The 25,815-nt window shown below is 43.1% G+C and overlaps 1 protein-coding gene across 1 annotated transcript; it reads right to left on the bottom strand.

The window, feature by feature from the left end:
* Nucleotides 1–7,298: 7,298 nt before the first annotated feature.
* Nucleotides 7,299–25,615, bottom strand: LOC138960885 (tryptophan 5-hydroxylase 1-like). The gene is made up of 13 exons (XM_070332521.1): nucleotides 25,322–25,615; nucleotides 20,883–21,002; nucleotides 18,439–18,637; nucleotides 16,773–16,876; nucleotides 16,381–16,448; nucleotides 15,572–15,622; nucleotides 13,704–13,802; nucleotides 12,932–12,978; nucleotides 12,217–12,352; nucleotides 11,326–11,452; nucleotides 10,890–10,985; nucleotides 10,217–10,350; nucleotides 7,299–8,764 (listed from the first exon to the last, which is right to left on the bottom strand). Exons 1-13 carry the CDS (start codon nucleotides 25,613–25,615, stop codon nucleotides 8,524–8,526), a joined length of 1,716 nt encoding a protein of 571 aa, XP_070188622.1. The 3' UTR covers nucleotides 7,299–8,523.
* Between the last annotated feature and the right edge of the window lie 200 nt (nucleotides 25,616–25,815).

The raw sequence follows: 25,815 nt of genomic DNA, 5'->3' as shown, positions 1-25,815 counted from the left end.
ACACAAATACACACACACACACACACACACACACCACACACTCACACACACACGAGTACAGACTCATGCACGCGTGCGCAGACACAAATACACACACACACACACACACACACCACACACACACTCACACACACACGAGTACAGACTCATGCACGCGTGCGCACACGCACACAAATACACACACACACACACACAACCACACGCACACACACACACACACACACACACACACACACAAACAAACAGTAACACTAACACATGTGCACGAAATGAACACAAACACACACACCGCGCGAGAGAGAAAGACTACAGGGAGGCATGACGTCATGATGCATTAATTGACGTCAAAGACTTTCGACCGTGACGTATTCTTCTTACGCGAGCTTTATCCATAGACTTGGAAACTACGGAATTTCTACCCGTCCAAAGCGGCCTTGGGTGGCGTTTGCTCAAAAAATGGGGGCGCCAATTTTACCCACCGTATTTTAGTTAGTATGGTCCCAATTTTTGGTGAACTTCCATCTCCAACTGTGGCCCATTTTCGGGCACAAAGAATCCTTCTTTATCATGTATTATTCGGTATGCACATTTCTCAAATCGATTACAGTATAGCGTTCACGGGATACCTCCAGCTTCGCTGGGATAAATGTGCTCATGATTACATCAAATAGGTGAAGTAAGTATACTACGTTCGCACGCTAAGCGGAGACGAGCATGACCCGTCTCGGTCTTCGGGTGTGGTTCCAGGTTAATCGAGATTATCTTAATAATTATTGTCTCGGCGATGACTGTGTTTTGATGTTTATCTTTTACTTTGAGCCCGACAGCTTGACTAAATGTTTTTATATCGCTTCACGCGACTTGTTTCTATTCTTGTTTTCTTCTTTCTCTCTTTTGTTTTACAGCCAGGCGTTTGACTTCTTCAATAAAAACGTAATGTCTCGAATTCTTGTTTTGCAGTCAGTGTAAACTTGAAGTTTAACAAGTCGCGTAAGGCGAAATTACTACATTTAGTCAAGCTGTGGAACTCACAGAATGAAACTGAACGCACTGCATTTTTTCACAATGACCGTAGTCCGCCGCTTGTGCAAAACGAAGTGAAACTGACGAGCCTGTTTAGCGCGATAGTGGTTTGGCTGTGCTGCATAGCCGGCACGCTTTTCTGTGCCTCTCTTCGTTTTAACTTTCTGAGCGTGTTTTTAATCCAAACATATCATATCTATATGTTTTTGGAATCAGGGACCGACAAGGAAATTCTTTTTAAATCGATTACGGAAAATTAATTTTAATCATAATTTTCATATTTTTAATTTTCAGAGCTTGTTTGTAATCCAAATATAACATATGTATATGTTTTTGGAATCAGAAAATGACGAAAAATAAGAAATTATTTTTGGATCGTTTAATAAAAAATAAAAATTTATTACAAGTTTCCGATTTTTAATGACCAAACTCATTCATTAGTTTTTAAGCCACCAAGCTGAAATGCAATACCGAAGTCCGGCCTTCGTCGAAGATTGCTTTGCCAAAATTTCAATCAATTTGATTGAAAAATGAGGGTGTGACAGTGCCGCCTCAACTTGTACAAAAAGCCGGATATGACGTCATCAAAGGTATTTATCGAAAAAAAGAAAAAACTTCTGGGGATATCATTCCCAGGAACTCTCATGTCAAATTTCATAAAGATCGGTCCAGTAGTTTAGTCTGAATCGCTCTACACACACACACACACACACACACAGACACACACACACACACACACACACACACACACACACACACACACACACACCACGACCCTCGTCTCGATTCCCCCTCTATGTAACAAGTCGCTTAAGGCGAAATTACTACATTTATGATTTAGTCAAGCTGTCGAACTCACGGAATGAAACTGAACGCACTGTATTTTTTCATCTAGACAGTACAGCTTCGTCAATCCCCGCGTGAAGGAAATCGCTCACCTCCCACGTGCAAAACGCACTGAAATTAACACGCCAGAATAGCGCGGTAGCGTATTGTGCTAAGCAGGAAAGCGCGCTTTTCTGTATTCTTGTTATCTTTCGGAGCTTGTTTTGAATACAACCTATCATATCTATATGTTTTTGGAATCAGAAAACGATAAAGAATAAGATGAAATCATTTTTGGATCGATTTCTTAAATTTTAATCGTAAGAGTAATTAATCTATTTTCGTTAATTGTGATCACACTTTAAGAGTAAACATGACATATGCATATATATTTTTAGATTCAGAATGTGATGAAGAATACGATGCAATCAATTTTAAATCTGTTTGCGAAAAATCGATTTTAATGACAACTAAATGAGCAAACTCATTGATTAATTGTTAAGCCTCCAAGCTGAAAATAATGCAATACCAAAGTCCGGGCTTCATCGAAGATTACTTGACCAAAATGTCAACCAATTTGGTTGAAAAATGAGAGCGTGACAGTGCCGCCTCAACTTTCACAACAAGCCGGATATGACGTCATCAAAGACATTTATAAAAAAAATGAAAAAAACTTCTGGAGATACCATACTCAGGATCTCTCATGTCAAGTTTCATGAAGATCGGTCTAGTAGTTTTCTCTGAATCGCTCTACACACACACACACACACACTGACATACACCACGACCCTCGTCTCGATTCCCCACACAAAATTGTGTTGGGCGTTTGTGTGTGTGTGTGTGTGTGTGTGTGTGTGTGTGTGTGTGTGTTAAGATAAGTATACATATTCTTGAGAATATCGGAATATGATATTAATAAAAATGTAAATGTGTGGTGGTTGTGTAACAGTAATGGAGTAACGTACTTTATTTTTAGTGTTTTAATAGAGTGATTTAACCGTATGCCGTCAGTCTTGCATGCAATAAACACAAAGCTAGGCAAACATAATCATTTTCTTTATCACTTAGTATTATATACGAACAAACTGGGCCTGCAACGTAAATATATATATGCCCATCAACATGAACATTTAATAAGGGCGGAACAAATTCATACGTTTAGCACATAAAAACAACCACCACCCAAAGGTGTACACGAATCGAATCAAAATCAACATTTTGATATCACAGTTAAACGACATGCATTGACTACGCTATTGCTGTGTAAAACAAAGCTAAAAAAATCAAAATTGCGAATGCTAGTACGACTGACCTTCTTACGTACATGTATTAATATAATTCAGAAATTTTCATGCGCTCTAGATCCTTAAACATTCACAAAAAGGACGAATCCTAAGTATCTTCCAGACTGCATGCAACACAAACGGAACTTGAGAACACATTTAATCCTTATATGCATATGAAGTCGTGGGACTGCCACAAATGCCTATCTCGAAGAACTAATATTGATCGCACATCGAACGAAATATGAACAAGACAAAAAGCCACACAAACTAAATAAATGAAGAGTTGTGAAACGCTACGCATCGAATACGATATGGGTTTAACAAAGAAACAATGTGAATTACATAGCGTAATAACGAGTGCTAACATGATATATATCTCTGTCTGTATGTCTCACACGCACACACAAACACACACACACACACACACGTTGGTTTGGCTTGAGATCACGTGGTATTAAGAAAACACACGTGCTTAGCGAACACTTCCATGATCAGCAAGCCATCCGTGGCGATTGAGGCTCCGATGAATATATATTCGAAAGAAAATGGTATATCTAGCGCACGCCGCATAACAAACATATCGGAGTTGGTTGTTTGTCCCGATTCCAGGATAGCTTACAGCCCGTCGGAGGCGCGCAGAGTGCTCCGGATTTTGTAAAAAAAACAACAACTGTGCAGTTTCAGGGATTTACTTTACTAACATAGTGTCCGCAGCTGGGTTGTAGCATTTAGGGCCAAGTGTGTGCCGATCAGTCTTTCCATAGACCAAATTGCCTGGACCGCCAACTCGTCACGTGACCCTTCGAGGTTACGACTCTCGACTTTCAGGGGCGCGTCGCGTCCGGTTTGAAAGGCCAGCGATTCGAAGACAGTGAAAAGAAAGCACGCTCCAGTTATTTGTGACAATGGGAGGTGACAATGAACTGGATTTTCCAAAACTCCAAACTAAACTTAACAAAACTCATCGAAAAACATGTTCCATATGCACTTTTGCTGAGTTTATTTTAGCATTTTCAGAACTTACCTCGGCAACTTCGTCCATGTTTACAATCGACACCGGATATCACGTCCCCATGATTTCTGAAAGGCTTGTAAGCGTAGGTTCCTAAATGCGAGAGGCCGCTACCTCGTAATAGAGAGAAAGAGCGGAGAAAGAGCTAGTTGGCGGTCCAGGATAAATGGTCTATGGTCTTTCGAACAACCAATGGTGTAATAAAGTTGATTTTAACGTGGTCAGTTTCTCCGCGTGTGTTCTAATTGGACGTTCAAGGCCCAAAAGCAAAACGTATGGCCTTCACCTTGGGTCCGCTAATTATGCTTGTTCATGGGGTCCTGCAAGTCGTGAATAGTCACACACACACACACACACACACGCACGCACGCACGCATGCCGCGCGCACACACACAGACACACAGACACACACACACACACACACACACACATACACACACTCACACGCGCAAAGTTTAGATGCACGCACTCTGGTTGAAGGAATGACGCACTTTACTCATTCTACAATCATCCTTTTAATTTTGAAAGAATATTGTATTTTCAATATGTATTTGTGTCCTCGCTTTGCGATCCGCGTGCAACTGTAGTGATTTTGCCGTCAACGACAAAACCCGTTTTAACTGTCAACATAATGTAATTTACATCAATGTTGGTACGGAGACATGAAGGTTTGTATACAAGACAGGTATTTGTAACTGTTGCATGGACATTTTCAATGAACAGCATGCAGCACAAGAACTTAATAGCTATAGTTCAGTCTTCTGAAACAAAAGTAAGAAAGCAGAAAAATAGGCATTTTGAAGTAGTTTGACGAAATGCGTTTTTAATGTCATGAACTAGAGCTGAGGAAAAAACACCGTTCTCTGTGTCTCTCATTAGAAGCAGGGGCAAAGCACTCAGGGTAGGGGGAATTTATCTCGTAATTAACGTGATTCATAGAACATTTGCAGAGCTAGAGGGATACAGATTTGTGGGTAAACCTGTTTTTTTGTTTTTTTTAATTTCTCACAACCATTTGGCTTGTAGATAGATTTGACTCTGCAGGATGCGAATAGCTCAAAACGTGAAAATAGTCCATTTTTAGCTGCGGGCGAGTTTTTATTGAAAAACTGAAAAGAGAGTTGTTCGGCTTACGGTGTTTTTTTCTTCTCGCCAACGCTGTTGCAAATGTGCCAAACTAAGTCTGTGATTACCACACACGCATACACGTCCAATGCAAAGTGTTTCAAAATACGTCCAGAATCTTCTGTCGTTATGGGGAAGGTAAAGTAAACCAATACGTATGAAAGTCATAGTTTTCAATTGCTTCGTGCGTCTTTGTTTCTTGAGTAATAAACTTGATTTTGGTACCAATGTGTTCCTAAGACTCTGCACTTCCCTTTGATATCAGCTCATTTTGTATACATGGATCAAGTACGTGATAGTCGCTAGTGCATAAAGTATTTTTTCTTTCTGATTAAGGTACTTATTGTGACTAGGGGAAGGGCTCCTAATATGGACCGGCTCCTAATATGGACCACCTCTTGTTCTGACAAACTAACGGCGCTAGAGCGCTCAACTTAAGTTTTATTCGCTGTATTCACCCTCTCTGGATAACTTGCACATGTCAAAACAGTTGCAGAAACACAAATCTCAAAACCGTTGGGCTTTTTCTCTTTTTTTCACTTTTGACCGCGTTCACTCTAAATTTGCCGCCTAAAACGGACTCGTTTCTGTCCCCAGCCAAAGCTTTTATCGCACAAAAACTGCTAGGGGAAGGGCTCCTAATATGGACCGGCTCCTAATATGGACCACCTCCTGTTCTGACAAACTAACGGCGCTAGAGCGCTCAATTTTTTTTTATTGGCTGTATTCACCCTCTCTAGACAACTTGCACATGTCAAAAGAGTTGCAGAAACACAAACCTCAAAACCGTTAGGCTTTTTCTCACTTTTGGCATGGTTCACTCCAGTCTAAATTTGCCGCCTAAAACGGACTCGTTTCTGTCCACAGCTAACGCTTTTATAACACAAAAATTGTTTTATATGACAGCTAAGACCGTATTTGTTACAATTTAGCAGTCTTGACCCCGAGTTTCTCCTGCAAACAAAAAATAATAGCAAAATCTCAAAGTATGTGTGAGTCCCCTAATATGGACCACCTTCAACAAATCGAAGAAAATAAAAGCTAAAGCCTATTTTCATTAATTCCTTAAGAAGCTTGCTGGAAATAACCCATAACTCGCCCTCGAGATTTAAAAAAAATATAACAAATAGTTTTCTTTTCGTGGAAGTTGATAATTTCACTTAATTTCACTCTGTTTTTGATAAGCTTCTTTCGTTTCCTGGTGTGCTTCAAATAATGCTCTCATCAACCCGAAACAGCTAAATCTAAAGCATATTTGAATTAGTCTGACTTGCACACTAAGTTGTATCATGTTATTTTGAAGTATAGGGGGCTTTTGACAGTGATTCGTGAAGGCTGCTTCCCCTATATATGACAGCTAAGACTGAATTTGTTACAGTTTAGCCGTGTTGACCCCGAGTTTCTACTGCAAACAAAAAATAATAGCAAAATCTCAAAGTGTGTGCGAGTCCCCTAATATGGACCACCTTCAACAAATCGAAGAAAATAAAAGCTAAAGGCTATTTTCATCCATTCATTTGGAAGCTTGCTGGAAATAACCTATAACTAGCCCTCGAGATTAAAAAAATTGCAACAAAAAGTCTTCTTTTCGTGGAAGTTGACAATTTTACTTATTTTCACTCTGTTTTTGATAAGCTTCTTTTGTTTCCTGGTGTGGTTCAAATAATGCTCTCATCAACCCGAAACAGCTAAATCTAAAGCATATTTGAATTAGTCTGACTTGCACACTAAGTGGTATCATGTTATTTTGAAGTATAGGGGGCTTTTGACAGTGATTCGTGAAGGCCGCTTCACTGGTCCATATTAGGCGCCCAGGCTCATAATATGGACCATTTGTGATTTTTTCTGTATTTAATTTTTGCTGAATATCTATCAAAGCTATTTCACTCTAATTTGGCCTAACGCTTAACATAAGAGACTGGACTACCAAACACAAAATGCAACTTCTTCGCAAGAAAACAAGCTAGTTATCAGCATGAAACAAAAAGTGGTCCATATTAGGAGCCCTTCCCCTAATTGGAACCTGCCAGTGAGGAGGGTATCACCACACCAGTTAGTCTACATCCTTATGTACCCGTGTACGTATGTTTGGTTGTGATCATCTGCTGTCGATGCTCTCAACACGTTTGGAAAGTCCAAACGCCCGCAGTACACGGTACTGGGAGTTCACACTGATTGGAATACGAAAAGATCTGGGACGACGAAAGCTGAATTGACGTCATATTTAAGCTCGCGGGTTGAAGAAAGGAACATTTCGCGTACCAATTCAGTCACAATCTCGGCCGTCAAGTGAAATTATGTCTGCCACTAAAGTGAGCGTTGATAAAATGTATATGGGTTGCAGAACTTAACCGTGGAACCTTTCTCTTTAAAGTAAAACAAGTACATAGGCCTACATTGCTGCACGCTCAACCCTTCAGTTCAATTCAAAGTAGACTACATCATCATACGTCCGATCTTCAGTTCAATTCAAAACACACTATTCCACTCCCAACCCTTCAGTTCAATTCAAAGCACATTGTTCAACGCCCAACCTTCAGTTCAATCATACAAAAAAAACATTCTTCTATGCTCAACCTTCAAAGCACATGGTTCCACACCCAATTTTCAGTTCAATTTACGATTTCCGGAAATATAACTGTCAGGATTTTCAAACGGTGTGGCAGAGTTAGGGAGGCGGAAGTTTACGATGCTGACTGCAGCGTTTACCTGCGATCGCGACGAACAACTAACTAAAATCCTGACAAAATTATTTGCGGAAAACATCCATTCATAACACATTATCCCACGCCTAACCCTTCAATTCAATTTAGAGCCCATTGTTCCACAACCAACTTTCAGTACAATTCAAACCAAATCGTACCAAGCCCAACCCAAATTCAAAGCGCACTAATCGTTTCACGCCCACCCCAGTTTCTGTTCGCCAAACAACACGCACACCGTTGACCAACTTCATCCTTTTGTCCAAAGCATGTTATTTACACAGCGGTTGAAAGTGGGAAAAAGACTCGACCCTTCCCCAGTTGTTGCCGACCAGTCTGTCTGTGGGACCTCAGGGCGGATGTGCTAGAAGAAAAAGTGGGTGCCACCCAAACGTGTGAGAACAAACCGCGGAGCCTGATTTGGTGAAATCTCAACAAACCTCAATACCAACCAATCCAAAACCCGCGGCTGGATCCCAACCGGTTGGTTAATTTCTCGTGCACCTCGGCCCTGCTGTCGGGGGGAGGAGAGAACCCCATCGCGCCATCCTCAGTTGTCCCCGAACGGTCTGTCGGGTGTCTGGGGCGCCACGCTGTCGGGTGGAGGGGAGTCTAGACGAAACTGCTCAATCAGCTGAAGTCGTCGCAGGGCGTCGCTGATGATACTGAGGTCTCCGCGAAGCTCGCTGACGACGGTGGCGATAAGGCGGGTCGAATCCAGAACGTCCACGCTTTGCGTGTAAGGGTTGTAGCGCACGGCAAACGGTCGCTTGATGGTGGCGGCGAATTGTCTGCAACGAGAGAAAGACAACGAAAGTGTGGAATTTGGAATGGACGTCGAATTGCCTGCAACGAGAGAAATACAACGAAAGTGTGGAATTTGGAATTGACGGCGAATTGCCTGCAACGAGAGAAAGACAACGAAAGTGTGGAATTTGGAATGGGCGGCGAATTGTCTGCAACGAGAGAAAGACAACGAAAGTGTGTAATTTGGAATTGACGGCGAATTGCCTGCAACGAGAGAAAGACAACGAAAGTGTGGAATTTGGAATTGACGGCGAAATTTGCCCGGCTGCAACGAGAGAAAGACAACGAAAGTGTGGAATTTGGAATTGGCGGCAAATTGTCTACAACAAGAGAAAGACAACGAAAGCGTGGAATTTGGGATTTTCGCGTGGAACTTAAGAGAATCCTTTCATGCTGAGCTTTGTTAGGTGGACTTCAAAACACCAGCCGCGCCAACACCTACCGTCAATTCCACCGACAAACCAATTCCTTACCAACCCCCTGCTCATCCCCCCTCCAAATGTACGCAGCTGGCTGAGTCATGGAAGGTGTCGTTTAGAGAAAGTCTTTCGACCGCCCCTAACCAACATTTTAAATGAAGTGAAGATTTTGTTTTTTGAAGACTAGAAATTAATTTCAGATACTACTGGGTATTTTTTCCAGGTTCGATTTGCAACGTTTTCATTGTCTTACTTCAGGTACAGTGAAACCTCTGTTTTAAGTCCTCACACAATCTGATAAAATGAGGTCGTATAGTGGAGGGAGTCGTAAACTAGAGGTTAATTTACAAACCTTCTTAAAAGAACATCTTGGGAAACAGGGTCTCAAAACCAGGGGTGGGACTTTTCCGCGAATCCGCGGATTTCCGCGGACACAACTTACGAATTCCGCTGGAGTAATCTATTTTTCCGCGTCCCATTTCATCACAGTATCTATAATTTGTTGACTGAATGATATGGAGAGAAGTGAAGATGGAACAGAACACTGGAGGCTTGAGAGTTAAATTGTGCTGACTGAAAACTCCTGATAACTAATAGTTATTTTGAGCTTCAATGCATTGAATCATACTACTATTGCCAGTATTGGATTATGGATACATGGTTCATAACGTAAGTAGGCTATGCACCATTACAATGTTACATTGTTGTGTGAAATTGTTTTTTTTTTTTTTTGGGGGGGGGGGGGGAGAGTGAGGAGAATGTCTTTTTTACCTGATCCAAACGAGTTGAATTTTAGTCTCAGAATGCACCAGATTGCACAGATTTTAATGTACCATTTTAAAAAAAAAAAATCGGGGGAGCATGCCCCCGAACCTCCCTAGAAAAAAGGGATTTTCTCTTGTTTCATCACAAGAGAGTCCCACCCCTGCAAAACAGAGGGGGTCTTAGGATGGAGGGTCGTAAAAGAGAGGGTTGACTGTATTTTCCATTTTCCGTTTTTTTCCCAAAAAGACTTGCCTCATGTGCTCCTTGGCCTCCTCGAACGTCTCGGTGAAGAAGTAACAGTCCTGGAAGGTGGTGATGCGGCACACTTGCTTGCACGTCAGCAGGGGCTCGAAAGGTTTCTTCTCGGACTCTTCCGACAAAGCGTGCTGCAGATCGAGCGACAGCAGAAAATGACATTCATTTTCAGTTTGTCACAGCCAACAACGAAATTTATTGACAAAATACAAATAAAAATTAGCTTGAAAGAGTCTCTCTGTAAAAAAAAAATGAGTCTAAAGTAGCTGACAGAGAAATGTATTCGAAATGTGCTAACATTTGTCTTAAATTGTCTTTCTGATCATAAATCCAATATAACCAGACGGCGACGTGGACAGAAAAATGGCCACAGCTGATTTCTGTCTTCACCATGTTTAGCTCTATGTTTGCACAATTCTTTTCCAAACGCAGCATTACCCAGGGAAACGAATGGAAAAGACGTCATGCAGCATCAAGCGATGAAAGGAACAACAAATACTAGATTCACACTCACTCATTGGATAGCAATTTTTACACTCACTAAGAGACTTGAATTAAGTGTCAATTCTTCTTAGCTGTACGTACATGTGTATCTTTCAAATAATAAAAAAAAACTCTTATCAAAGTACCGTTATGCTGACGATTTTTCTTTTAAAAAAAACAACCTCACTTTTAGTTCTCCGATGGAAGAGAGCAGACCCGCGCCATACGCTCGAAGCTGTTTGTCTTGCTTGCACAGTCCGAACTCCACCGAGAAAAAGTAGCACTGGAACAGTAAATCAAAAGCACAATGAGACATTTTGGGCCCAGGTCTAAATCTAGCCATAAAAAGGCATAGAAAATATAGCAGTAATGCGAGTAACGCAATCAATAAAGGAACATGCTATTCTCGATCGTCCCTCAAGAGAGACGAACTTTTCAGAAACAACGTTCTGGAAGAAAATTAGGTCATGTGTCTATCCCGATCGTTCAAGAAAAGTGACTCTACTTTCTAGAAAGGTTACGTTTTCTGATCGGATACTCGCACATGTGCACACACACGTATACGGCCAGACGTCCTGCAAAAAGCGAGAAGGTTCAGATTTGAGGAAGCTTGCTATACTTACCGTGGCCAGCTTGGCGACGTCATCATCAGACGCCCCCAGGGAGGCTAGTCCCAGCTCCTGAGAGAACTGGGCAAAGCTGGCGTCAGCGAGCAGCGGCACGTGACCCATCAGCTCGTGGCAGCAATCCCTGTGAGCAAAGGACACACTGATGAGTTAATGCTGTAAATCTCGAATAACACAGTTACACTAGACTTTTTGTTGTTGAAACATCCACAGTCTGAATGCTTCCTGTGCAGAGTGGGATCTTTCAAACAAATAATTTCGTAGATGACATCAGAGTGAACATGCAACATTGATTTCAGCAAATAGATTCATAACTGAATAACTAAATAAATAAAATAATAAAAAAATAAAATAACTAAATAAATAAAATAAAATAAAAAATAAATAAATACTATGAAAGACGATGCATGTACAGAACGCACAGGCTGGTGATTTGAGGAATGTGTTCAAGTGGCAAAACGCTCTCATTCTCTGTAAATAAAAACCCAATGTGGAACATGCCATAGAGTTCGTGACAGCAATGTCAATAGACAACATCTCACTGGATTAATGGTGCAATGCCTGAGTTACTGTAGATATCCACAAACAGCGGACACTCCTCGTGTTCGGCTCACCATCTCAGATCTGGCTACACGTGTACAGGGATAAAACCATCCCTCCACTGAAACACATACCACAAACCGACACCCTGGCTGCCTGCTGTTGTGAATTGGATATGTTTGATGAATTCATTTCTTTAAAAAACACTCGTGGATTTTACGAAATTAATTCATAAACAAATTACCAATATGCAGAGAGCGTCCAGACTGTTCTTTTGTTGTATGTGACTAAGTGGCGGGGGGGGATGGTCTTATTCAATATAAAAGCCTGGCCTCAATAACAACGTACGGTTCTGGCGTGTAGAATGGATCAGAGCTGTGACGAATGTACTGGGTGCAGTGAAACACTCGGAAAGCCAGACCAGCCAAAAAGTCACGTGATGACAGGTACCCGGCAACGGGACGTACTTGAAATCCTGTGCGAGCTGAAAAAGGGAAGGGTATCGTATGCTACCTTGCTCCATGCCTGTACAGCAAAACTCAGCAAACATTAAAAAACATTGTAACAAATTTCGTACTCCAATTAAAACATTAATTGCTGTTTCATTTGATTTAAACTTTCTCTGCCATTAAAGGCATTTCGCTTGGCTATCTGGAACACTTTTCGGATCAGTCAAAGTTGTCATTAACCGGGGTCCGTGACTGCCGCTCAAATAAAGGTACCCCCAAAATCGACCTGACATGAATGGAATGGCACGTGAATGCATGTTTTAGTTGGGGTACGAAATTTGTTGCACGAATTTTTGTTCTAAGTTTATGTGAGAATCTAAGGAGTGCGTTTAAAATACTCGCACAAAAACGTACAACAAAACTACTCCGAAAAGTGCCGTAAGCATCAGCGTAAAGCTCTCAATTATTTCTAAATTGTGATAAATTGTAAATCGTCAGGGACAAAACATTGAAAGTCTTTCAATAAAAACGGCGGCGTGAAAACAGTACATCAGGGTGGTCAATACACTTTTAAAGCGAAACTTAGTTTTGTGTGATATGCAAATAAGCTTTACCTTTCAGAAAAATTGAAACGTCTTCCAGTTGAGGAACATTATCATCCCTGAAATAAAACAATATAGATATACTTATATATCTGACAAGAAAAATATGTCCTGAAACTTCGTTAATCATTGTCAGCATGTTTCTGTATGTACAGGTGCTTATATATATGTGAAATTATAAAGTAATTGCTAATCCAAACGAAAAGTGTTGGGAGTGATTCATTTGCTTTTCAAAGTTGTAGGCGCAAACAGAAACGAGATCATACACGATGTGAACTGATCAAGTAAACATTTGGTAACATTTTATCCCCAGTAGTTCATTAACATTTAAAAAAAATTCTGTGTATAATCAGACAAATCTCTTGCAAATCTCGTGCAAATTGGGGTTATCAAGGATGATCTTTGGAACTTTGAAAATTGCGGCAAGATATAATGCAAAATCGCGCAATCTGGTGCAAATTGGAGTTCTCAATAATAATATCTACAACTTTGAAAATGTCCAAAAAAATCTCACGCAAAATTGTACAATCAGGTGCAAACTGGTGATCACAAGAATGATCTCTGAAACTTTGAAAATTGCGGAAAAATCTCATTAAAAATTGTACAATCAGGTGCAAACTGGTGATCACAAGAATGATCTCTGAAACTTTGAAAATTGCGGAAAAATCTCATGCAAAGTCGTGCAATTGGGTGCAAATTGGGGATCGCAAGAATTATATCTGGAGCTTTGAAAATTCTCGAGTTTCATGCATTTTAATTCATTGCTAATACCAGGGACTCTCACCTGTATCCACAGTGCTCGACAAGAAGAGGTAGGTTGGCCAGGTACTCGCGACACGCGTGGGTTGGGTACAGTCTCATCAGTTCCCGGAACACTGTACCCCTGCAAGAAAACAATAATTCTTTCAATCCGAATAATGACACTGTGATGTATTAGAATGTTCCAATCCATTAGATAATGGTTTTAGATAATAACAAGATTTTTAAAAAGATGGACAGACAACATTGCAGAGTGGACCAGGAAATACTGTGTGGCGATCCAGAAGACTGCCCGCAACTGAAAAAGGTGGAGACAGCTGGTGCAGCGCTCGTTTTTGAAGGGCTCCTACTTCTCTTCGTACATGGGCTTAAACTCCCTCGGTTTTTACGTGTAGACTGTTTCTACCCCGCCATTCAGGAGGCCATACGCCGATTTCGGATGAATGCATGATTATTATTTTCGTGTTTCTATAACCCACCGAACTCGATCTGACGTGGATTACAGGATCTTTTCCGTGAGCACTTGATCTTGTGCTTGCGCGTACAACCTGGGAGGTCGGAAAAATCTCCACTGTGAACCCACCAGGCGCTGCCGAGATTGGAACCCACGACCTCCCGCTTGGGATGCCGGTGTCTTATCCACTAGACCAATGCGCCCGTCGAAGGGCCTCTACAACCCTGGCGGGATACGGGACCAATGCGCCCGTCGAAGGGCCTCTACAACCCTATGGCGGGATACGGGACCAATGCGCCCGTCGAAGGGCCTCTACAACCCTATGGCGGGATACGGGACCAATGCGCCCGTCGAAGGGCCTCTACAACCCTATGGCGGGATACGGGACCAATGCGCCCGTCGAAGGGCCTCTACAACCCTGGCGGGATACGGGACCAATGCGCCCGTCGAAGGGCCTCTACAACCCTATGGCGGGATACGGGACCAATGCGCCCGTCGAAGGGCCTCTACAACCCTATGGCGGGATACGGGACCAATGCGCCCGTCGAAGGGCCTCTACAACCCTGGCGGGATACGGGACCAATGTAAGCAGTTAGATAATGCATGAATTAAGGTACACCCACATTCTTTCTTGTGTAAAAGACCACGACAGACCTGTTCACGAGTTTAAATGTGGTGAGAATATCTTTCATCCCAAAATGATCAATATGTATAGCTTGCATCTAGGATGTTCTTTTTTTTGTGTGCAGATATTTTACGTTGCAGGGGGCTCGATCATCTCGTGTACAACTCTGGAATGGCCTGTGATGGTGAACGTGATTGCTTACACCGGAAGGAATATAGTATACCCTTAAAGGATAAGGATAAGATTTCATATAGTCCTCTTAGATTACCCAAATGGAAATACGGGCTGCTTTAACACTAGGGAAATCGAGCTGCCATACAGTATACGGCGCTTCCCCATATTTTTGTTTCTTTTTCCTTAAATGCGTGTATTGATGTTTCCAAGCCCTGGGACTTTCGCTGTGGACTTGGGTTCAATATTGTGCACACGCGAGCACACGGGGGTGTTCGGACACGTGAAACCAGCGCCGCAACTGACTGAGCTATTCCCCGCCCGTGATGGAGATTGCACAACACGAGGCGGGTCTGTCTGATTTAAAACCCCTCCATGAGAAAATGATCAGAAGACTAAAAAGTTCGTTCAACACAAGAATCCAATTACGACATACAACCACATAAAAGCCTTCCAAATAGTTATTTCTCCAAAACTAAAAGTATCTAAAATTAAACATATGTCCAATTAAATATTCTTAAAAATTAAACGTGTTCAAAATCAAAGTCTTTAAAATGATCGCCAAAATGGTAAGAAAAACGATTGACCGGCTGAAGCATCAAGCATTGTAATGCACAGAATAGATATTGTTGTTGCAACTTACCAGGTGGCTATTTCTTCTTCAGTGTATTCCACGCGAGGAATGTCCTCACCACTGAAAGAAAAGTGAAAGAGACACTAGTACTGTCACTGTGCTAACGATATCGGTGAGTTTTATTATCACAACTTGGAGTCAAAAACGGCTGCACTTACTTGGTTCAAAAGTAAAAGACACGCAAACATCTGTGTATGTTTGTGTGTGTGTGTGTGTGTGTGTGTGTTTGCGTGTGTGTTTGCGCGTGTGTGTGTGTATGTGTGTGTGTGTGTTTGCGTGTGTGTTTGCGCGTGTGTGTGTGTGGGTGTGTGTATACGTACGTGTGTGTGTGTGTGTGTGTGTGTGTGTTGGCGTTGTGTGTGTGTGTGTGTGTGCGTTGCGTGTGTGCGTGCGTGCGTGCGTGTGTGTGTGTGTGTGTGTGTGTGTTTGTATGTGTTAGAGAGACTAGGGGCGGACGAGGAGGGGGGGGGGGTTCGGGGGTTTCCGGAACCCCCCCCCCCCCAGCCAAAAAATAAAAATATTGTTATGGTGCATTTCTTTATTTTACAATGAGTTTCAATTTTGGGGGTATTAATCAGTGACAAAATCTGCTGCCTGAAACTGGTAATGATCATCATCCTCAGAATGCACCAGATTGCACCATTTTGCATCCTTTTTTTCAAAATTTTCCGGGGGGGCATGCCCCCGGACCCTCCAGTCGGCTCGGCGCTTCGCACCTTCACACCCATATCTTCACAATATACTTTTGAACCCCCCCCCCCCCCATACAATGAACTGATCCGCCCCTGGAGACACAAATAAAGGACAGACAGACTTACTGACGGTATTCAAATGCGATTTCGGTGAAGACTTTTCGACGTTCCCTGTATACTGTATCTTTGAAACCCTGGGGACAGAGACATTAAAGAAATGTATAAGAATATTCTTCGTTTGCAAAAGAGTAAACGGCTAGGTTTGTTTATTTCTCAGTTTTCTGCTGCAAAGACAAAGACACCGCGTATCGCGGCTTTAACAACTTAAGCTAAGGAGCCACTATCACGAATATTTTGGCGAACCACAACGACTTACTAGCCTACGATTTTGCAACAACGATGTAACCACAACGACCTCCACGATTTTCTCCCTGAATCCCAAATCGTTGTAGTTCGTCGTCAACAGTCGTCACAGTTGCACCTGGGCTTTAGCCATCGAACAGTGAAAGCGCACTTACCGGATGATCGGCGTCCAGCTCTGTTCCATACATGAGAACGCGATGAGCACTATTATCCAGCTCCGACACTTTGCGAGGGAACCAGGGGATCTGGTTCATGAAGGCTGCCATCATGAAAAACATGTAAAGAACATCTTACAGGGTGACCCCAACAAATGCAACCCACGACAATGCTACTAACTTATACTTTATATCGGGCGTACATGAACTTCAGCTTATGTGTATGATCAGTCCACAAAGTGGCAAGTTTGTAGTTCAAATGATCTGACTTTAATGCAATTTCAAAAACATTGTTCAAATTCGGGGGTCGACTTTAACAGTACGAGTGAAAGAAAATAAGCGGAAAACAATATCCTTGCTTCTGCTGAAGGGTTGCCTGTTTGCTTGATTTAGCTGAAACGACTAGTGCTACTCAGTTACAATACATACAATATACAATACAATACAATAAACTTTATTAATCTCTAAAAGAGAAATTGCATTGCTGAGCTTTTGTGTCCGTAATAAAACATACATAAAACATTCAAAAATAAACATTTGTTCTTTGTCATTCATACATTCTTGTGTTCTTATACATTTCTTCAATTCATACATCATTATTCTATCATAATTAGGTACATACATTTATTCTCTTAATTAATGGCTTTCTTATTTTGTACTGAAAATTCATTGCCAACACTTCGTGCAGCGAGCGTCATGAAGTCGACTTCGCGAGGTCGCCTTCGCCCAATTAATAGCAGGCTTAAGAGACTAGTCTGCAAAGTAGTTATCATCCAATACTTCCAACGTGTTTTTGGGGTTGATTTCTGGATAACCTGTAAAACGATTACACCGCTCAGCAACAAGTCTTACTTACTTTCTGTCAGCGTAACAGTCTCATTCCTTCATAGTAAGTTTCAAACCAGTCAAACACATTCCGAAATAAAGATGCTGTGCCGCTATTTGTGGAACGTCTATTTTGCTAGATGTTTAATTTCAAGCCAGCTTTAGACCAGATGTAATGCAGGCCCAATCGCACCTTAAGTTATAAAAGAGGTAACGATTACGATTGCGAAAGGATTTGGGTATAGGTACGTACAGGCTCACTTCCGGTGTGAACAATTCGGCTGAACGTCTCATGTCTGGCCAGGGTTTAACATGGGATAAGACTATAAATCCACTTGACCACATGCCCAACATAGACAGCCTGGTTGCTCTCTCAGTTTTCATTTCTTGATGAAAGAAAGTCAAATATGTACAACCTGAATGCAAACGTCTGCAAAATCTTACCAAAACAGGCCTTGAAATTGAAATAGCGCACATATTATTTTAAATAAGTTTGTGAGTGTGTGTGTGTGTGTGTGTGTGTGTGCGTGCGCGCGTGTTTGTATGTGTGCGTGCGTGCGTGCTTGCGCGCGCGCGCGCGCGTGTGTGTGTGTGTGTGTGTTTGCGTGCGTGCGTGTGTGTTCGTGCGTGCGTGCGTGGGTGCGCGCGTGCTTGTGTGTGTGTGTGAGTGTGTGTGAGTGCAAGCGTGTGCACGAGCGTGCGGGCGTGTATGTGTATGTGCATGTATGCGTGAGCTTGAGCGTGCACGCGCGTGTTTTGTGCGTGTGTGCGCGTGTATTTTCAGGGTTGCAGTCGTCTTAAAACGCGCGTGGGCCTTCAGAGGATTCCTGTAAATACTCACACGCCTCCTTGGCCAGTGGTGGCGGCGACATGGGCACGCTGAGCTCGTTGACCGTCAGGGTGGCCACCTCGGCCTTGAGACGGTTGACCAGCTCCTCCAGCCGGATGGTGTCTGTCTCCACGTCCACGTAGATGTCGTACTCGCTGTCCGTGCGCTGCGACTTTCGTGACTCGATGTGCACCACGTTGATGTTGTTCTCCTGGAGAGAGGAATTTTTTAAGACTGATTTGAATTAACAAAACTCACATTCACCCACGCACGTACGTAGGTACATACACACGCGAGCACACACACGCACGCACTCACGCGCACGTTCTCACACACGCACACACACATACACGTACGCACGCACGCAAGCACACACACACACACACACACACACACAGGCACGCAATGGCATACACAGGCACATACGCACACGCACTAACAGACATAGACACACAAACACAGACAGACAGATGAAGATTAGACACACTGACACACACAGACATACACACACGTATACACACGCGCACGCACGCACACACACACACAAACACAAATACACGTACTCTGGCAAGCACGCACGCACTCTCACACACAAACACGCAGACACACAGACTCACACACACCAACACAGACACATACACACCGATAATATCAACAACAACAACAACAACAACCACAGCAACAACAAAGAAAAGGTATTTGGCTGCTCTGTAGCAGCCTGCTTCACCCCATGGAGAAAGTTACCTGACTTTTTACGAGGGAACACCTCCTGGAATATGTTAAACTAGATGATTACCCGCTTCGCCGGGTACCGGTTTCGCCGGGAAGAAGTAGAGCCGAATACCAGGCTGCGCCTGGGACCCGGCTTTGCCGGGTGTACGCTGGCTTTGCCGGCGCACGAAGGAAAGGAGATAAACGCGCAAAACACTGGAGACCTTCTAAAAATAGTAACGTGCAGTGACCTTCTAAAAATAGTAACGGGAATATGGATTGACGCCACACGGAGGAAGGGAGATAATCGCGGCTGAAAACACTGGAGAAGATAAGGAAGAGTTACTGGTAGTGGATCCAGACCACAAAAAAAAATCGGTTCAGCGCGCACAGCGCTGCGCGCTGAGAGCACGTGTTGAAATATCTCATCGATGAGGTTGTGTCCGGGGTGTAGCTGAATACGGTGTCCAAATTTGAAAAAGATCCACCGAGAACTTTACCGTGCATCGCGAACAGACAGACAGACAGACAGACACTAGTCGTATATATATACAGATAGCCTTAGCAGGCATAGCTTGGCACGACTTAATATGTAAGCTTACGTAACGTTATCTTACAATATCTTACCTTCTCTCAGATATTACAACCGTAACAACATCTACATGCGGGGAGGAGAAAACTCCTTGTTAATTTATGTGATTGTAAAGTCTTCATCTTGAGCTGAGCTGAGGCTTGAGAAAAGTGTCTTCAACAAAATAATCGGAAATAGAATGCCAACAACAACGAATGCCAGAGTATTCACCAGAGGGTCTTGTCCAAAACATTGCACGAAAGAATGCGTTTTTTAATCCATACTGAGAGACGAAAGAAGAGACCAGCGAGGATATTAATTATATATGAAGTCTTATATCGCGCGCGTATCTCCAGACTCGGACTCACGGCGCAGGGATCTATTTATGACGTGTGAGATGGAATTTTTTACACAATACATCACGCATTCACATCGACCAGCAGATCGCAGCCATTTCGGCGCATATCCTACTTTTCACGGCCTATTATTCCAAGTCACACGGGTATTTTGGTGGACATATTTTTTTATCTATGCCTATACAATTTTGCCAGGAAAGACCCTTTTGTCAATCGTGGGATCTTTAACGTGCACACCCCAATGTAGTGTACACGAAGGGACCTCGGTTTTTCGTCTCATCCGAAAGACTAGCAGTTGAACCCACCACCTAGGTTAGGAAAGGGGGGGAGAAAATTGCTGGTAACGCCCTGACCCAGGGTCGAACTCGCAACCTCTCGCTTCCGAGCGCAAGTGCGTTACCACTCGGCCACCCAGTCCCTTTTTTTTTTTATTCCTTTAAGTCTTAGACTGTTGTTGTTACTGTTGGTTATACCCCCTCCCTTACCCTTCGTTTCACGTTACCTGCCCCTCCCACTCTCCTCCGAATGCCACGTCATTCTATAGTCTTAGTGCAACTTTGCTTCGTCTATGGAGTTGTAATGATATCCGTGGTACCTGTGAAACACCAGGAACCCAGTACCTCTGAGCTATAGTGGATACTGTTATATTGTGGTTACTGAGAGTATCTTCACTTTCCTTATGGCTGTACTTCCTGCAAGATGGATACCTCAATACAATGTTGAAACTGAACTACTTCTCCTGAGTCTGCAGTGAGCGTGAGTGAAAGACACACATAAAACAACATGAACAGTAAACAATAACATCACAGGAGTGTTACCTGGAATATCTTGAGAGCACTGAACAGATTGCCCATCTTATTCCTGAGCGAGAAGACGACGGCAGTGGTATGTCCCAGCCCTGAGGGACTGTTGATTCCGTCCAGGTTCTTCAGGCTGTCCTGAGATACACACACAAATATCACACATAATGCAGGGTTGTTGGTTTTTGTTTTTTTTGTTTTTTGTTTTTTTGGCAGAACTGTGACACCAAGAAAATTAGGTCTAGACAAGGAGGGGGTCTTAAAAAGGGGGTACATTTTACTGATAAAGGTTATCAACAGAAAGTCTGAAAAAATAAGTTCTTAAAAGGGAGGGGGTCTAACTTTGGTGTGGTCTTAATAGGGGAGTTTCACTGTCCCAAGCGCTGACAGCGGGACAAAAGACGACAGACCTTTCACTAGATACGCGAAGGAACTGCCTCTGAGATAAAGCACCCGTCGCAGAAATGCATATTTTGCTGGTTGTTCTCGGGTTCTATGGCTATTAACAGAGACCTGTTGTAGGCGACAGTAGAGACTAGGTCACAGTGTGTGTGTGTGTGTGTGTGTGTGTGTGTGTGTGTATGTGTGTGTATGTGTGTGTGTGTGTGTGTGTGTATGTGTGTGTGTTTGTGTGTGTGTGCGTGTGTGTTTTGTAACATGAGGAACGATCCTTTTTTCAGAAATTATGTATCCTATTTTGACCTAGAGAATACATATAATTGGTTGTTCACGAAATTAATTTCAACGTTAGAGCAAGATTATCTGATAGTTTTCCATTTACACACACATACACACAGACACACACACACAGACACACACACACAGACACACACACACAAACACACACACACACACACACACACACACACACACACACACACACAGACACACACACACACATACACACACACAAAGTTTGTCTTAAAAAGCTCCCCTTCTCCTTCTCATCTATCTCTGACTTCAGAACATCACATATCTCATTGCATACAAGAAAAGCAACACTCACACGACCGAGCCACGATTTTGCATACACATTCTATGGAACTAAAGCGACGCGTTCAGATATAAATCCCTCTATCTCCAAAATCAGTAGGGCAGCATTATACTTTTCGTCTACACAGGACTAAATCGCATTTTAGAACGTCTGCAGTGTGCCAGCGCTTGTTCAATATATCAGGAGGAAACTAAGCTCAGCATTGTATATCTTTATGTAAATTCATAGTGGGAAGGTCTTCGATTTGTAGACCATATTACAACAGCGACTTTTCTGTTTTATTTGACTGTTTCGTTTCCTGTGATACGTCCGTAGAAATCATGACCCATTCAAGTCCAGGGTACTTTATGCAGACTGGTTTGTGGGTAATGCACTACGTTTGTAGGCCATATTTCCACAGTAATTTTTCTCTTATAATTTGCTCTTTCGCCTTCTGTGCTGCAGCAAGAGAAAATAATGCCGCTCATATAAAGCGCTGAATGTGATTATGCAAATTGAGAGTGGGTTAGGTTTTTGATTGGTAGGAAATAATACAACAGCGACTTATGTGTTGTATTTTTCTCTCGCGACTTCTGTGTCACGCTAAAAAAAAATATATATATTACCATTCAGACTAAGCGTTGAATCTGCACGCGGTCATTTGTAAGGTTTTTGATATGTAGGCCATTCTACAAAGGCAAAGTTTATTCATGTTTTGCTGTCGATCGCGTCACATCAACAGAAAAAAACCCACCTCACTTGGTGAATGCATTTCACAAAATAGGTAGTGAGTAAGGTGACTTTTAAGGCCATATGTTACACAAATAGCAACATTTACTTAAGCACGAATGTTGTTTTCCTGTCTACTGTGTTAGAAAGTCCCGTTTTAGCTTCACTATCTTTCATCCTAACATCCAGTAGCTCAACTTAAATCAACCGCCATCAAAAGAGATTCTTGGTTACCCTAGAAAGGACAAATCCTCGCATGTTTGCTCGGATTTCCGTGCCATCGATTCTGCCTTGCCTTTAATATCCGGGCAGCATTTCCGCAGATCGCACATGATTGAAAATGGCTGCCCCTCGTCAGTCTTGGTATTAGTTTGTCGTATACTGAGAACACGAGGGCTTTTCTTACCAACGATGGGGCGATACTCTGGAACTGATTGTGTGTCTGCTGTCTTGGGGAGACGAGATTCGAGATGAGAAGTAATCTTGTAGTGAAGATACTGTTCGCGCGCGCGCACTCTCATACGGACACACGCGGGTATGCACGCAAGTACACACGCACGCACGCATGTACGCACATGCGCATACACGCACGCACGCACGCATGCACGCAAACACATGCGCGCGCAAATACACTCACACACACACACACACACACGCACACACGCGCGCTTACACACACACACACACCCACACACACACACCCACACACACACACGCACACACACACACACACACACACACACACACACACACACAGAACGCATCAACCAACAAACCAACCAATCAATCAACTCAACCGAAACGGCAACGAACACCCGTAACATGAAACAATGTCTCGATTGAACATTGGATTTCCCTTCTTTGAGCCATGTGACGTCAGAGTCCGATAAAAACTCATATTTTGGCGACTAGTCGAGACTACAATCAAAAGTGCGTGTTTGTGTATGTTCAATGGTAAACATTAAAACAACATTCTAACTAAAAACGATCGGTAAATAGCTGTTCTTTATATTTTTGAGCAAAACATGACATCTTACACGCATCTCGACAGTTATTGTTCAATTCGACTGCCAGCCCGGTCCTGAGGAACACTGCCGGTCTCGATCTGTGAAAAATGTCATAATATTGTTTTTGGTCAAAAATACAAATAACGTATAACGTACGTAACGATTAGCCTATAACGCTAACATCTAATGCCATGCTATTATTTCCGTGTATGTTTAATGTTATTGTTATGTATAATCATGTTTCAAAACAATCATAGCAGATCAGAAAAAGAGAGAAGAGAGAGAGAGAGAGAGAGAGAGAGAGAGAGAGAGAGAAAGAAAGAGAAAGAAAGAAAGAGAAAGAAAGAAGGAGAGAGAGAGAGTGTGATAGAGAGAGTGAGAGAGAGAAAGAGAAAGGGAGAGAGAGAGGGAGAGAGAGAGAGAGAGAAAGAAAGAAAGAGAGAGAGCGAGAGAGAGAGGAAGAGAAAGAGAGAAAGAAAGAACAAAAGAAAGAAAGAAGGAGAGATAGTTAAAGAGAGAGAGAGAGAGAGAGAGAGAGAGAGAGAGAGAGAGAGAGAGAGAGAGAGAGATGGTCTGATCTTGAAACTACACGCTGGAGCAGGAACGCCGCAAAACCATGGGCGCTAATCCCCCCCCTCTATCTTCTGTGAGTACAGTAATCTCTCTCTACATCAAAGAGACCGCGCTTTTCAATTTTTCTCGTCCTTCCTTGTTCTCTTTTTTATCTACCAAGTAGGCGTTAAGTGACAGACAAATAAAAAAACCTCATCCACTGCGGTAATTATCACACCTTAAAAAGCATTAACAGCGAACTGCTGCCCACGGTACAATAACTCCTCCCCCCACCCCCTACTCTCTCTCTTTCTCTCTCTAGCTCTCTCTCTCTCTATCTCTCCATCTCTCTCTCTCTCTCTCTCTATCTCTCTCTCGCTCTCTCTCTCTAGCTCTCTCTTTTTCTCTTTCTCTCTCTCGCTCTCTCTTTCCCTCTCTCCTCGCTCTCGCTCTCTCTCTCTCTCTCTCTCTCTCTCGTTCGCTAATCTGTCTCTCCGACGCAGCCCCTCAAACGTCTTTTGTATTGTTTTTGTTTTTCCGTCCTCTCAAGCTATTACAATAAAAATCAACAGGGCGTACAATAGAAAGAAGGCCGACTTGTAGCTTAATGCAAAGAGTGAGCGCATCATCATTTTACGTCACTGGTGGCATCTCACACTCATGAAACTTTAGGTATGCAATTGCTGAAAGAAGAGATCACTTGCATTACCGAGAGTCAGTATTCAGCGCAAACTCCAAGAGGATAGACTCGTACCACCATGCATGCACAGAGACTCATGCGCACGACAAGATCTCGTGTATCCGGCGAAAGTGGAAGCATTCGGAAACACATAGATGCACACCTTTGATTACGGCGTCATCCTGCCTACGTGACAATGCCAATGTGTGGCACGCAACATCCCCACACCCACACACACACACACACAAACACACACACAAACACACACACACACACATATACACACACACATACACACACACATACACACACACAAACACACACACACTCACACACACACACACAAACACACACACAGATACACACACACACACACACAAACAGGCTTACCTCAAGAATAATATCCACCCTTAACCCACCAAGGGCGGCGTGGATTCGAACCCACGACCTCCCGCTTGGGAGTCTTATCGACTAGGCCACTGCATCCGTCTTCCTCACCACAACATAGCAGGCTTACCTCCAGCGCCTTGATCTGGCTTGGCGTGGGCGGTCGGATATCGTCGCACATCCTCTTCTTGAAGATCTGGGCCTGGTTCTCTACGGCTCGTGAGGGGAGAGGTTTGGGCCGGTATTTCTCCTTCCCCGTCGGACGTCGGAGGGACCCGTTGAGGCCGTTGGTGGTGGTGGTGGTGGTGGTGGATGTGCTGCAGTGGCTGTGGGTGAGGGGGGTGGCCTCCATGGGGGGTACTGATTGCTGAGGGCGGTGGGGTGCTGGGCTGGGCCCCATACCTGGAGCGTTGCGGAGGGTCATTTTGCATATTTCCACGCAGTTCCCCATGGCTTTGCGTGACTGCTCTGGTGGGGTGGAGAAAAGGGTAGCAGTGAGAGAAAAAAATGGTACCCCTATAAGATTTGCGTCACTTGATGTACAGAAATAGTCAAACTAGCATTCCAATAAACAAAGGGAAGTAAGCGCTCTAAATACATACGACATGTGTAAAATAGTAAGTG

The sequence above is a fragment of the Littorina saxatilis genome, linkage group LG3, assembly GCF_037325665.1.
Source record: "Littorina saxatilis isolate snail1 linkage group LG3, US_GU_Lsax_2.0, whole genome shotgun sequence".
Classification (NCBI taxonomy): domain Eukaryota; kingdom Metazoa; phylum Mollusca; class Gastropoda; order Littorinimorpha; family Littorinidae; genus Littorina; species Littorina saxatilis.
The sequence above is the reverse complement of the archived record's forward strand: the minus strand, read 5'-3'. Positions and strand labels throughout refer to the sequence as shown.

Bases quoted from the DNA above. Each gene is read 5' to 3' on its own strand.
- LOC138960885 (XM_070332521.1), bottom strand. From the start codon at position 25,615: ATGACCCTCCGCAACGCTCCAGGTATGGGGCCCAGCCCAGCACCCCAC. The intron at 15,623-16,380 runs GTAAGTCTGTCT...CTTTTCTTTCAG, and splicing joins ATCGCATTTGAATACCGTCA to TGGTGAGGACATTCCTCGCG. The intron at 12,353-12,931 runs GTAAAGCTTATT...TCCCTTTTTCAG, and splicing joins CGTTTCAATTTTTCTGAAAG to CTCGCACAGGATTTCAAGTA.